Raw genomic sequence first — 15,941 nt, forward strand, 5'->3', positions numbered from 1 at the left:
ATTGAGGCCGATTAGCCCCTTTCGAATGACAATGCGCCTGCGTGCTGTAAAGCCACAGCCTTGGATACAGCACTTCATAAAAACAAAGTACATTACATTAAAAACCCACAGTGATGCGATCTGCAAAGCATGAACTTTTAGCTCAGTTCATCAGCGTGAAGCTGACATCTGTGAGGCTAGCTCAGTGGGTTAGGCACTGGTAGCAGAGTTTGAATTGGAAAACGGCAATATAATTTGTGTGTTTGCATGTGTCTGCTTTAAAAATGGTACTATCAATTACGTTTTGTCACCTGTAAAACCAATATAGAATATTAGTAAACTTTTTAGTTTTCCCAGGCTATGCCTCCAGGCTCATCAGCACAAGGCTGCATTCATACATCCTTTCCATTGCTTGTTACCTCATTAAGAATACGGAAGTCGTCTGCTGTGAGTGTGTTTATGTCTGTCTTTGTTGCTCATTGGACATGAGGCGTACAGGCTCTGGTGCACATCCCTTGTTTATGAGCGGCTGATGGAAGGAGGCCCAGAGCACATGCAGACATGAAAGAAAACATGGCTGTTTACTGCAGCGAGGCCCAGCCTGAGAGGTGAAAATATGAGATTTGTCTTCATTGTAACGCAAGGGTGCTTGTTTTGGAATGGAAATGGTGGCTAGTAAATGACCTGTCCATATTTCTTCTGGCCAGTAAAACAATCAAACCTCTCTGACTTTAAATAAATGAGCACAGCGCATGTTTGTGTTGCAAAAATGTAGAAACAAGGTTTATTTATTTCTCCTTTTCTTTAAGTTCATAATTCTTCTAATTTAAAACGAGTGAGAAACATTAGGCTGTTTAAAAACAACTGCTTAACAATACAGCAGCTTTTTCCTGTAACTGTGCCTGGCCTCTAGGGTGTGGGGACAGAGGCCACACTGGCATCTTGGTACACTCTTTACCCATGACCACCCAACCTGGCCTCCGTGTGTATTCTTGCCACACGGTGGCTGTAGGAAACAGCCTTTGTGTACAGTGTGTTAAAGTGAAGTACACTATGTTGAGAGTGCTAGAGATCCCACGCTGGTGTGCACTTGCAGGCTGCAACTGCTTACAAATTAAAATACTGCAGCCAGTCAGTGCAGTGAGTGCAGCACGTCGCCACGCACGCACCACCTATAGTGGTGATGTGATGTGATGGTGGTGGTGGTGCGATGCGGATGCGCGGCGATGGCGTACCCAGTTTGTGGGTCCTCAGAACCGTAACATTGTGTTACTTCTGGACATGAGCATCTCTGCCTAATCAGGAGGGCCTCCTGTTGCAATAGCAGGGCGGGGCTCTACACCTGACCCTGCATAATTTAAACGATGCTTGGAGATTTGGTGGCGACAGTTGAGGGTCTTTGATCTCTCTCCTGAAGTAGTGAATGTTATTTTGGCAACCAGGCGTCCCTCCACTAAAACAGTCTAAGCTGGACAATAGGCAAAGGTAGGTGTATCTCCCACTTTATGCTGTTGACTATTTGTTATACCATTTAACTTCTTAGAAAGTGGTTCCATTACTGTGTACGAAAGGCTAGAATTTCCATGTGAAACGTATTTTCAATCATCCTGCTTTCTCACGTTCTGCTCTTTCTAATACATTAATTTCTTTCTTATATAATTGTTATATGCAAAAAGTGATAAAGCTGCCCTTTAGATATTTTTACTGCAAGGCAAATTGCTTCACTTTAAGGCTAAATCGAGCAATTAATTAGGACACCACAAGCTATTTAGCGGTTTCCATTAGGCGAACAACCTTTTTGGCATCCCCGGCAAACCACGTTCGCCCACTGCTTTACTGAGATTCAGCATGCCTGCTACTCTTGCCACCAGGCTGCTCCTGAAATTGCTAATGCTTGCTGTTTAATATTCTCTTGTAGTAATAGTGCATTTCCAGGCTTTCCTTTCTTTCTCCTTGCCCACCTGATTAAAGTGTTCGGGTGCAATACAATATTGTGGGAGTTTTCAGTATTCCAACCTGGACCCATAACTTAACAATGAAATAAGTTATTATTCTCTGTAAGTATTATAAAAGCAAACTAAGTGTGGGTGTTGAAGACAGTGGATGTTTCATTGTAAGAGTCTTAATAGGTTTTGCATTTGTTTTCTTTCCACTAGCTGGCTTTAGCAATTGCAGATCTTGCTCTGCAAATGGCTTCTTGGAAAGGATGTGTACAGACATTGATTGAGAAGTAAGTAATGTCCGATTATTCTTCGTGTGGGAATTTGACACATAATGGTGATTTACTAATGTTTTGTTTTTGCAATTCCCTCTTTTCTTATTCATGATTTTGCTCTACCAGTGAATAACCTCTTTTTAAACAGTCTTCTCAAGTAGACCTAACATTTGTGGTTAAATTCGGTCAGGTTTGTAGTCTCTTATCCTCAATAGAGCTATACCTTGTGCACACAGAGCCCAGCTAACCAACATCTACTGTAGTGAAATATTAATTTAATGATTATGGTGCAAACGGAGTAGTCCAACGTAGCAATTTCAGATGACCGTTCCCACCTCCGACCACCCCTCACCGCATCCACCGAAACTGCCTCCCCGTAATGGGTCTTGCCTATAATAAAGCGTAAGCTGTCTGATTCGACAGACCTATTGTGGTCTTACCTAGAACTTGGAGTGGACTTACATTGCACCCATTGTTTTTAATTGTTTGCTTTGTCACTCTAATTTGCTTGTTTTCTTATTTGATGGCTTCTCTTACTGCTCTTGTTTGTCCCTGAATGTAGGCTCATCACCGTCCTTTTGATTGACTAACTTGTATCCTTTCACTGATCACTTTTAGGGAAGTACTTTTTGGTTAAGCACTTCATGAGGGTGTGTGTTTTCCAGCTCACTTACCTGTGCTTTTTCCTTGCCAAATATCCAGCCCACACTCTGTGTCGCTGTCTCCCTCAACCCTTTAACCTGACTTAATTTTCATTTCAGACCAATACTTTTTACCAAAGATTCCTCACCATTTAGATTATCCCCCAGACTTGTTCCAGAAGCTTTTGCAGCAGTGCGCTCTCTTGCTGCAAGATGGCGTCATGCGACTCTGCCTCATTGCACCCTTGAAGTGACGGAGTGAAGCCCTATATAAGCACCACCCCTATGTTCCGATGTCTGTTTTTTTCATGTAATGCCTTTGAACACGAATCTAGAGCTCAACTCCTTCATCGGTTGACCGATTTCTTGTGAAATGTTTTCCAGTTAGCATGTGAACAATGTCCTAAACAGAGACTACAGTGTTACTTTTGGAAGCTGATGTCAGTGACAGACTAAGTGTACATCTGGTGTGGGGGGGGGGCGTGGCCACGGAGGCGACCGAAATGGCTGCCTCGACGTGAAGCTCCGCCATGAGGGCTCCCACGGACGGCGTATGAGAAGTTATCTGCCCGCTCCCGCGCCCACATCAAAAGCGGATCCGAGATGTAACGCCGCCCCTCACAGCTGGACGGACCCGGAGGCCTGGGGGTTGAGAATTGCGGTGTGTACGGCGGAGGGGCCTGGAGGCTCCGGGCCTCGGAGAAATCTTCCCTAACTGCGCAAGGTTGGCCGGTGAGTGCTGCGCTGGGCTTCCCTGCTGAGTCCCCTACCCCTTAGCGGGTTTCCGGTGGGCTCTCGTGCCGGTCGCCGGGCCTCCGCTGGCTCCTGGGTGGGGGCGCCGGGCTCTTGCGCGGGGTCGGGGCCTTCGGGCCTAGACGAGTGTGGAGGCCGGGGCCTCGATTTGCGGGCTGGCGGCGGTTGGGGGGGGGGGGGGCTTGCTTGGTTGCTGCCGGGGTGGCGGGCTGTGGTGGTGGGGCCCCGGGAGGTGCAACCGGCTGATTACTGCGGCCCCGCCTGAGTGAAAAACACCAGATACCACACACTCCCCCCATTATTCACGCACTTCTGGCTCCTGTCAGTGGGCTCCTACCCCATTGGTATACAGTGGGGGAAGCATAGTCGTCACCCACAGCTCATTAGAGGCATCGTGCATGGGCAGGTGGAGGTGACGCACTGGCTTGAGCTGCGCTGCAAATAGCCCCCGGGTCCCTGGTAACGTTTTACCTGGCTCGGTCTGTCCTACACGGATACCATTCAATCGGAGAGACGCCATCTTCGTGAATCTTGCTCAGCATCATCGCCCTTCCGGCTGGCACTGTGGCCCCTGTGCCCCACACTGCCGAACGGCTTGATACCACTCATTGACTCAGTGCGCAGTATATTCGCCGTCGAACTGGCCATGGGGAAGAGAGACCCGAATCAGAGGAAATTGAGCTTTGACAAGACCCCCCTACTTGCGGCCGACGCTCCGCCTGGCTCTTCGACTGGGACTACCGCGACTGCGGCCACGGGAGATGCCATGTCCATGGTTGCCGCCATGTTGGGCGAAATGCGAGCGGGCTTCAAGGCTTTGGATACCCGCTTTGACAATCTCGAACAGAAAATCACAGATATAGGTTCCAAGGTGCAGGCCCACGACCGACGCCTGGATGTGGCGGAATCCAGGATATCGGATTTAGAAGATAATGCCACCAAATCCCTCAAGAGGCTAGAACGAGTTGAAAAAATACTGAAAGAGGTGGCGATCAAGAACGAGGATTTGGAGGCTCGTGGCCGACGAAATAATATACGCATTATAGGCGTGGCGGGGACGACGGCCACGGGGCGCTTCGACACCTTTGTTGAGAAACTCCTCATAGAGTTGTTCGGCAGAGACACTTTCACGAATGGCTTTGTGGTCGAGAGAGCCCACAGGTTGTTGGGCCCTAGACCTCGCCCGGGACAGCCCCCTCGTCCCATTATCGCCAGAATCATGAACTTTCGCGACCGAGATGCCGCGCTCCGTGCGGCGTGGGAGACGGGAGAGGTGAGATGGCAGGGCAGCACTCTGTCCTTCTTCTCGGATTTTACTTTGATGGTTCAGGAGGCGCGTCGCAAATACGCTGGAGTTAAAGCAACCCTATGTAACCTGGGGTTGAAGTACGGAATGCTATATCCAGCGAGGCTAAAGGTCGATATAGATGGCAGATTCCGCATCTTTGATTCCCCCACTGAGGCCCAAGACTTCTGCCAATCCTACAAGAAACAGGGCTCCCCACTGGCACACTCCGCGTCATGAGGACTCACAGGCCAGTGCTGACCTCTTTACTGAAACCGGCCAGGGTTAAACTCTTAACATTAATGGTTCATTGCTACGCTCACTGTTTGGACTATCTGATGTGGATTTTATACAATTTCATATGATTAGTAACACTTCGGAAGCCGTTCCATTGGGAAGCCCGCTAGGCGTGGCGTTGCCACCCCCTATGGCGTTGCCACCCCCTATGGCGTATGCCTCCATGTTTTTCTTATCTGGGGTTAAGAATTTTGGTTTGTTCAAACGCTTCACTGCATGGCTATCGTTTTGGATATATTGCATTCACAGTGTCCGATTGTTCAGGGATTGCCTCTTTTGGGATAGGAGGAGGCTGGGTGGGGGTTGGGCGAGGGGTTGTTTTTTGTTTCTATGTTCATCTCTATTTGTGAGAATCTGTAATGCTGATGGGAGTGGAATACCAGTCGTACACATGTTCACATTCATACTCTGGCCTGACTTATGGCCAGGAGAGGACGGCAGTCTGGACCGTCTAGACTGAAGCTTATGTCCTGGAATGTCCGCGGCCTGAACACCACTAGAAAGCGCAAACAGGTCCTGAATTATGCAGCCCGACACGAGGTTGATGTTCTTTTTCTTCAAGAAACGCACCTGTCGCCTTCAGACTCTGCTTCCATTGCCAGGGGGTGGGGTGCCCACAGAGTTTTTTCGAACTTTAGTAGGTATGCAAGAGGGGTTGCGATTCTAGTTCACAGACGTGTCCCGTTTGTATTAGTTAACAGAACCACGGATAAGGAAGGAAGATATGTGATGTAAGCGGTGTGCTGCTGGGCTACAAAATTACATTAGTGGGCATTTACGGTCCCAACGTCGACTCTCCTGCTTTTTTCCAAGACCTTCAAGTGACACTACTACATTCAGACATAGGCATGCTAATATTGGGCGGTGACTTTAATTTGTTGATGCACCCAGCAAGGGATAGTACCTCCCCTTCCCCAGATTGCAAGCCCCGTTCTCGAGTGGCGCTTGCTGACATCTGCACCCACTTTTCACTAGTGGATATAGAGGCGCGACTGCACCCACACTCGCCTGATTTTACACACCATTCGGGGTTTCATAACACTAGTACAAGGATAGACTACTGGCTCCTCTCCCCGGGCGTGGCCGGTTGGGTGGATAACCTCTCCACACTTCCGCGCACGCTATCTGACCACTCCCCCATTGTACTGACTCTGCAGATCCCCAGATTGGGTGGGTATGAACGACAGTGGAGGTTCCCTGGTAGGGCCTTGGCTGACCCGGTATTTAGGGAAGAGATCCGCAGCGCTATTGATGACTATTTCGACAACAACACGGGCTCCGTGGAGACGTGGGCCGTGCTATGGGAGGGATTTAAGGCCACCATTCGTGGGGTGTGCATCGATAAACATGTTGGGGCATTACGCGAGATTCGTTCCACCCTGACCCGTATTGAAAAGGACATCTCCAGGATTGAGAAAGACATACTTATTGCCCCGTCAGATAGGAAGGAGGCTAAACGCCTAGACTTACTTTTGGAATTTAGGGACAATGCAGACAGGGAATTAAAATACTTGAACAAGCAATACACGGCGCGCCAGTATGGTGAGGGTGATAGGCCTTGCAAATTGTTAGCTCAACTACTCCGCCCCCACCGTCAGGCGTCATACATCACTGATATCGTTGACGATCAGGGCGCACGGCACCACTCCACCCCTGACATATGTAATTCCTTCTTGTCATATTACAAAACTCTTTACACTTCCACACTTTCGGGAGACAGGTGTGACCCTGGCCCTTATCTGAATGAAATCGCAATGGTGTATGTGGAGAGATGGATGCAGGAGTTCCTTGCTGTGTCCATCACTCCGGATTCTATCATTGAAGCCATTGATGCGTTAAAAGGCTCCTCGGCGCCCGGACTCGACGGTTTCTCGGCAGACTTTTATAAGGAATACAAAGAGGAACTCGTTCCGCGGCTGGTAGAGGTCTACGCTGAGGCGTTAGAGTCCGGCGTTTTACCGCCCACACTGAGGGAGGCGGTAATTGTTCTTCTCCCCAAGCCCGGACGCGACCCTTCTCTCTCTGGATCATACAGACCCCTGTCATTGTTAAATTTAGACTATAAAATTCTTGCTAAAGTACTAGCGATCCGCCTATCATTATTAATGGAATCAATCATTTCACCGGCCCAGTCCGGGTTCGTCCCACACAGGTCCACCTCCTTCAATCTGAGGACGCTGTTCTCCGTCTTACACAAGATCGATCCCTTGACTCCTGCCGCAGCAGTGTTTCTGGACGTAGAGAAAGCGTTCGACACACTGGAATGGCCCTTTTTTTTATCGGTCATGAGACGGATGGGTATACCTGCCATGTCCGTGGCCACAGTAGAATTACTGTATACTGCTCCTACCGCCCGGTTGCGTTTAAATGGTACCATCTCTGACTCCTTCACACTCTCACGTGGTACTCGTCAGGGTTGCCCGCTGTCCCCTCTCTTGTTCATTTTGGCGATGGACCCTTTGGTTTGTCATTTCCAAGAGAAACATCTTCATAGAGGGCTCCAGTTCAGCACAGGGCCGCTTCTCCTTTCCCTATACGCTGACGACACGATCTTGTATGTCCGCACCCCACAGACCAATTTGGAACCCCTGTTGGAAGTTACCCGTTTTGGAGAATACTCTGGCCTTCACGTTAACTGGCACAAATCTGTGGTTTTCCCACTTACCCCTTCCACTTCATAATGGGATTGCGCCTTCCCCCTGGAGTGGACTACTGAATCAGTGAGATATTTGGGAATACACGTCCACCTTGACACGGTGTCCATGATTCGTTTGAACTACGGGCACGCCCTTGATTTTGTAGAGGACCACCTGGCGCAATGGATTCGCCTCCCCTTATCCATGGCTGGTCGGATCGCCATCATTAAAATGAGCATACTCCCCCGATTTTTGTATTTATTCAACAATATTCCTATTCCACTCACCAAGATTTTTTTCACGCAACTCCGCTCCTTATTGTTGCGTCTGGTGTGGGGCGATAGAAATCCACGAGTTTCCTGGCGTACCCTAACACTCCCCTATGAAAGGAGTGGCTTCGGTGTCCCCGACTTTTATCTTTATTACCTGGTCGCACAATGCTCATATGCCTATCCCTGGTTCCACCCGGATGGCAGAATTTTGTATCTGAAACCTGAGGCGGACCTGGTGTCCCCTGTTCCGCTTCATTCCATTCTCCCTAAGGGGTTTCCTCTGGACCCACAAGACATACAAACCGTCTCCACCACGTGTTGGGCGTGGGACAAACTGCGTAGGTTACTACATATTGTAAGTCTTGTATTCCTCGGCTCTTCCATTGCCTAATGCCTACTGGCTCCCGATCACTGGTGACTCTGTGGTTCAGCGCACATTAGCCAAATATCAGTTACACACGATCAAGGATCTGTTCCCGGACGGACATGTCTTTTCTGTGACGGATGATCAGCGCTTTGCTGAACGATCATTTATGGATTCTTTCATACTGACCAGGCTTCGGTCTATGCTTCGATCTACATTCTACTCGTTTCCACTTCCCCGCGAAGAAGCAGCGACTCTCACGTTCATCATACAGAGTCAGACAGGAGCACATGTGGTCTCTAAGTTGTATAAAATATGCCTGGCCTCGCTTCCCTCCTCTGACGCTGCAGTGCGGGCCGCATGGGAAACCGACCTGGGGAACTCAATCACTGATGACCAATGGGCGGCATGCTGTGCGGCCACCAGGGAGGTGTCCATTAATAGCAGACACAAGCTCATCCACTTTAAGTTTTTGAGACGGATGTATCATACCCCTGACCTCTCCCACAAGATCGACCTTAATAGGCCACACTGTTACCCTAAATGCAAAGGCCCACATGCTGACTTTTCCCACCTTTCCTGGACATGCCCCCTGCTTCAAGACTACTGGGTGCAGGTTCATCGCATTTTGGGGACCATATTGGGCCTGGAGCTTACACCCACCCCTGAGATAGCTTTATTGGGATACGTTGTAAACTTTCCACGCGCCACCCGCAAACTGGCGGCCATCGGCTTCTTATTAGCTAAGAGGGAGATTGCACTACTTTGGGGATCTAGGCGCAAACCTAGCCCCCAGGCCTGGCTTCGTAGCATGGCCTACTGCAACGTCAATAGTGAGGAATACTCCACGATGGTCCCAGTTACCTCCCGCCCAGTCGACATTTGGGGGCCATATCGCACGTATATTGCGAAACTTACCCAGGACTCGCAGTCACAGTCCATCAATTCCATAGTACCGGAGGGAGTGGGATAGACACTTTGTGCGTGGAATACTACCGCTTTTGCTATTGCCTGCACCACACTCCCCTTTACATGGCATCGTGGTCTTCAAGGAATGCATACTCCACGATGGTTCCCGAGGCCACTCGCTGGTCATTAATTACTGTTCTATTCCCACAAGAGGACTTTTTTTTTCTTCCCACTCTAGTGTTCATGGCGGAATGCTCGGATTTATAAGGTGTTGCTATTTGTCCTATACTGCCAATGTTGACTCTAATAACTAGTTGTTGTACAGACTGAAGCACTTCCTCTCTCTCGCACACGCAGATATGTACTACATATTCACTCCCTGTTTTTTTTTTTTTCTTCTCTTTTTTGATATTTTTCTTTCTCTGGTTTTGGTCACACACTCCCTTTTTGTCATTGAACTCCTTCAAATACATTTTCACCGTTTTGAGTTTTCTTTAAGCAAAAAATCGATATGCATCATGTTAACTTTTGCTGATCCCTCTGAACGATTGTTTAATGTATGTACAGTATTCTGTGCTTCCGCCAACACACAGTTTATTGATCCTTGTATATGTAAGAGTGGATTGTACTGCTGCTCAATAAAGAAATTAAAAAAAAAAAGTGTACATCTGGTGTGCGGCTTGGGAATGACTCCAGTTGGAGAATGTGTCCTCATGCACCCAAATGCTACATGTCCCCAGACACCGAAAGAAGTCAAGGACCTTGCTTAAGTCTTGCGTCCAAGTCAAAGGTGCAAAGTTGTTCCTGCTCTCGAGGCTGTTCTCTCTACAGTAAAGGTAATCTGTTAACTCGAAGTCTAAATCAAGATGCATAATAAGACGAAGCGCGACTGGACCCCATCCTGCCGTACTCTGTCCAAAGGAGTTGGAAGGATGTCAATGTGCTAATTGATCTCACTATTGATCCTAGTCACAGAGCCGGTGCCACCTGTGGACCAATTGCATACTGAATGCCTTGGTGACGCCACAGCATATTGTTGGCACTAAGATGTGTCTTCTCTTCAAAGAAGTGATGTGAGAGAGAAACAAAGACCTGTATTCAAAGTAAAGTTGGCCCTTTTCCCAAAGGACAGGAGTGTGGCACCAGTGATCCTCACTACAATTGAGGTGACTCAACCTTGTTTGCCCTGAAGAAGCTAGTTAGCGCAGTATGGATGAGAACAAGCATCTCTTAGAAAACCAGAGTCCTTTCAAAATGTTATTGGTGCCAGAAGGGAAAGAGGGCTCGGGGACAACAAATCAAAATGGCAGATCTCAACAAGTCCTTTTATGAGTGATAAAAGGAAGAGAGAGGGAAAAAGGGTTTGTGGCAAGCTAGAAGGCCTACTATTGTTGGCAACTGGATTTTTCCTATGGCTTCCACTGGTTAAACTCTGTATTGGCTTCTTCTAGAAGGACAATCTTGTTGTGCCTCTGCAGTGTCTGGTAAATGGATGTCCAGGGCACTGGCAGTTGTATATCAATCTATGAAATGACTAGGCTAATGTTGCCACTCAAAGGCGTTACCAAAAGAGAATGTTCACCTATATTAGATTTTCTTCCTTTTCCAGTTTATCTGTTGCTGGCCGGACATAATGTCGCCTTGCCAGATTGGCAGGAGTGATAAGTCTCTTTTTATGAACAAGGGTATACCCTAAATCATTGGGACCAGGGTGTAGAACAGTAATGAATGAGGTGGTCCCAGTAGTATTGCATCATATAGTTTTGCAAAATTAAATCAAAAGACAATACAGAGCAATTGGTTCGTGCTTGAGTGTTATTTAATCACACTAAGCACCTGAAACAAGTTAGTTCATGAAACGATTTACAGCAAACATTCAAATAAAAAATGTTTGTGTGCCCAACTGGGTGAAGGGACGGTGACTCAAGTGAGGTAGTGAAGCAAGTGACAGACAGTATTCAAAAGCATCACAATCAAATTGTTGGGCATGTTACTCAATGCCACACATTCATAGTAAAGTTCCTCGCGGATAGTTTACAATCATTTACAAAGCATTGTACAAATGGAACATCACAGTACAGAATGCACTGTTTGTGATACTGGTATCAATGATGTGTCGACGTTTCGACCCCTGTAACCATGTAGGTTGGTTCTAGTCCTTACTGACTGGGTCTTCCTCAGGACAGAAGTGATGGTGATGGAAGAAGGGGCACCTAGGAGTAACATAAGGAGTATATCAGGTCCGATACTTGAATTATAGACCATTATTGGAAACTAATGCCATTCGCTATAATTACCGTGTCTGAAAAGAAGAGAGACCTGATAAGTAAAATGTTTCGTCTGTGACAATGGGGCATCAAAGGCTCCGAGAGATGTAGGCGAGAGTGATGGACACCTGTGGGAATAAGGTGTCTGTCATAGAGGGCATTACGATGATAAATGGTCAATAACTTGGGCCCATAGTGGAGCTGAGGCAGACATACTCCGAAAAAGGAGATAGAATCCATACTAATCTGTCAAAGCAGTGTTGATGCTGCTTTTGAGTCCATGGTCCAACCATGGACTCAAAGTCGGCGCAGATTAATCACCATTGAATTCCAGACAAGCAATTCAGAATAATCTAAAGAAAAAGGGGGGGGGGGGAGCAACAATAAGCAACAGGACCCAAATTACCTTCTAAAGTCAAACACATGATGTATGTACAGTGCCTAATTAATACTGACAACTTGCACGAACAAACGTCTAATTTAAAGTGTGAGAGACTCATTCTCTTGGAAGATAAAGCTTTAAAAACCAGTCAAATAAAAACGTCAGGGAGCACTAACAACCAATGCTTAAATCGTTATGCACAAGAGAGAGGACGCGTGCAGTGTTGATCATGCAGGTAGCGCGCGAGAAGTAAAATGTTTGGTTGAAATTGTGTCAACTACTCAAAAACCGCTGGTCCGAGGTTAAAGATGAACCAGGTAGGTGCGGTGTTGATTAACGTGCATACCGCAGTGGTTCAAGATAGTACAGTGAAAGAATTACGTGAGAGACATGAAAATGCTTATCTGAAAAACGATCGTAGATGAATTGCAAGGGGCTCGCTATCAGTAATGAATGGAACTCCCCCGCATACGAAGTACAGTGACAAAATAGTGCCTGGTAGTAAATAGTTCACTTCAAAGGCAACATAAAGCAGTAGAGTCCAGAATATGGTGTGTTCCGCCAAGCTTTAAGATAGAAATTGTGCCTCGCGAAGTTAAAACATCCTTGGGTCAAATAGGTTTAAAAGAAACACAAGGTGCCTGCTCAGTTATATGCAAAAATGACCCGTTTACAAAGTCTAAAGTACGGGTACTCGTACTACGGCCCGGCAAGCCTTCCTTGGCGGCCGGCGGACCTTGAAGACATCGAACATGTGTTTTAAAAAAAAAAAAAATTGTTGTCAGCAAACACTGCAGGTTGCAGCAGCCCGGACTCTGAGAAACTGCTCTGTGGGGGCCGGGGGATTCCAGTGACTGTCAAAGTGGAGATGACGGGGCGCTAAGAGGTGAAATACAACTAAGCTTAATTAAAATGTAAATGGTCTTTTAAAGACCTGTGTGAAGTACTCTGGTGCGGCTGTGTGTGTGCCGTCTCAGCCCGGGCTGAGGGTTGACACACACACACACACATACACACGGGGTGGGATGACAGAGGGAGTGAGGGAGAGGGAGGGAGGAAGGGAGACCGGTTGACAGAGGGAGGGAGACAGAGGGGGACAGAGAGGCAGTCAGGGGGAGACAGAGGGAGGGAGACGGAGGTAGATGGAGGATGAGGGAGGGAGGGAGACAGAAGGTGACAGAGGAAGGTGACCCCGCTCCCTCCGACCCTGCCCCCACCGGTGCGGCCCTCGGACGCAAACCACACTGTAAATTTGGCCCCCGAGAGAAAGTTTGTGAGTACCCATGGTCTAAAGACATGCGGTATCCGATAGTCGGAAAACAAAATAACTGCCGTGGGGAAAAAAGTACGGTGTCCTGCCAAGATTAACTAACCAAAGACTGCGCCTGGCTGTGTTTGCGGGTAATCGATCCTGAATGCGAGGTAACGATATTCTTGGTCGAGCAATGGAAAGGCATCATAACACTTACCCTAGTCGGTCGAGCTTCTCTCTGTGACTAGGGAGAGCATGGTGCTTGTTCGAGTGCCCTATTTGAGTAATGCGGGAGACGTCAGCAGCCGCATGACGTTCTGCGTGTGGCAGCATCTCAATGCCTGTCGTGTTGAAGTCAGACTTCAAAGGAAGAAAGACTTAGGACTATGTTTGTGGAACGAGGGTTTGAAAATTAATTCGTACAGTAAATGGTGGCCATATTCAACATAATACACATAGGAAAAACGTTCGTTGGAAAGACTGACAGTCAAATTTTCTCCGCTGAAGAACCCAACAATATATCCATCTGTACATTAGATGCAGTGTATATGGGTAGCAGAAGTATACTTCCTCGAGCAGCAGAGACAGAATAATCACAGAACTCAAGACACATAGTAAGAGTATATACGTTGAACATATCAAATAGACTTAAGTACTGTTTTGGTGATGTGAAGCCCACGATAATATTCACATATGTAAAAGTCTTAGAATGAAATAGCATTTCACTAGGCAGACAGAATGGTGAATCTGTGTTGAACAGTAGAATATTCATAAGGTGGTTTTATACTTTGCTAGAGAAAATGGCACAGGTGCCATTGAACATGTCCCTATTAGGTAAACCAGTCATGTTGATGCATGTCCAATATAACATTACTCACATAGCAAAGTTCAATAGTACCGCCCAACCCACATGGATGAAGTTAGAAGTGTACAGTGTTATTGGGGGCCTGGTTATGTATTGAGACATGCCAGTTGGGCATTGCTGGGGTCTAATTCATTCAAGCCATTGGCAATGGTGTCCAGACGTACCATCCATTTTTATTCTCTGATAGTCAGAATAGAGGCAATGTTGTCCCCTCTTGGTCCAAGTTTAGCTTTCTCAATCACCAACCATTGCATTTGATCAAGACTGTGTCCCATCTGCGTGAAGTGTTCAACTAGAGGCGCACCAATGACGGAGCAGCGAATCCTGCTTTGATGTTGCAATATCCTAGCCTTGATCTTTTGTTGTCTGTCCCACTGAGACCCGCATGGGCAGAATATCCCATAGATCACGTTGGTTGAGTTACAATTGGTGAAGGCATCTAGCATGATTCTGTGATGTTTATGGATGAAAGTCTTGGTTGGTATTGTGTTGAGACCTGCTTTGCAATGTCCGCATTTGTAGTGATACTCTGGCAGAGCTCGCAATCATAGTTTTGGTAGTAGACTAGGACTCCTGCTTTACAGCCAGTAAAATCCACACCTTAGTCATAAAGCTCAAGAATTTCACCAGCACGCCCCTCTTTTTGGTTGTGTCCCCCTGTCTTCTTGGACCTACCCTATGAACTCTTTCGATGTCTAGTATGGCATGGGGTACACAGAGAACCTGAGCGAAGAAGCCAGACAAAACTACCATGCCCACGCCCCTTCCTGGAGATTCCTAATGCAAATGTTGTTGCACCATAGACTGTCCTCCAAATCTTCATGTTTCAGGGTTAATGGAAGTGACTGAGCCAGGTTATGTGAAAGCAATTTTTGTTCCCCTTTTCAGCCTCTCCTTCGCTGGTTACATTTTGACCACCAAGGAGTCCACTTGGTCTGCTTTCTGTGAGTCCACTCTAGTGCAAAGATCTGATTGTAGGGACTCCAGGTTTGTGGTGCTAGCCACTTTATCCAGTATTGTGATTTTTCATAGATTCACATGCTGGACTCATTCGCCATCGAAGTGGCAGTCCCATGGCATCGTAGTAAAGCAGTATGTTTAACTATCATAGGCTATAATGGTGATAGACCATGAGTTTGATAGCCTATCTATGTCCTTTAAAACAAGCATTTGCAATGCAATAGGTCTCGCATTTGCGAGAGTTTAAGCTATTCGCATTGTAAATGATGAAGCCTTTTATTTATTTTAATAATTAAAACATAAATGAAAGGCACTGCTATTTACAATGCCAATAGCTCAAACTTGTAAATGCAAGACATATTTCATTTAAAAAAAGTGTCCGGCATTCTCCTGAGCTGCTTGAAAAGTGAAAGCGCGCATGGCGCACTGAATGTTGCAGGAAAGCACATCGTACCTGCAGTTTGAGAAACTCATTACTTACAGACTGAATAAGACTTACCGTGTAACAACAGAAGTAAACGGACCAGTCCTCATGGGAGTTTACAAATTAAGACAAGGAGGGACTAACAAACCTATTAATGAATCCGAAGCCAGCATTTACACAGGACAATGACGCACGCCAATGAAAAATATTGACAGAGAGTGGGCTGACCTTCAACTTCATACTTGAGTGCAGCATGCCTCGCAGAGCAGCGCATACGCTGCCCAGGCTCGACCTAAAAAAACAGATACTGCAGTAGCTACCTCCTGGGTACATGAAAAGATGCAATAGCAGTGGCCCCATCTAAGGCCTATATAAGAATAGCTTAGGGTCAAAGTTCACACCAAGCGCCATCATAGATTACACCATCAGTAAATCTTGAC

General features: G+C 47.0%; 1 protein-coding gene across 3 annotated transcripts in view; it reads left to right on the forward strand.

Moving 5' to 3' along the window:
* TNPO3 (transportin 3) overlaps positions 1 to 15,941 on the forward strand; it is a 1,288,661-nt gene that overhangs the window by 162,558 nt on the left and 1,110,162 nt on the right. For all 3 annotated transcript variants that reach the window (XM_078677788.1, XM_078677785.1, XM_078677786.1), the window contains exon 3: positions 2,136 to 2,209. In XM_078677788.1, coding sequence (XP_078533914.1) covers positions 2,136 to 2,209 — 74 coding nt within the window. The remainder of the gene's footprint in view (positions 1 to 2,135; positions 2,210 to 15,941) is intronic.

Source organism: Lissotriton helveticus, chromosome 1_1 (assembly GCF_964261635.1).
Source record: "Lissotriton helveticus chromosome 1_1, aLisHel1.1, whole genome shotgun sequence".
Taxonomy (NCBI): Eukaryota; Metazoa; Chordata; class Amphibia; order Caudata; family Salamandridae; genus Lissotriton; species Lissotriton helveticus.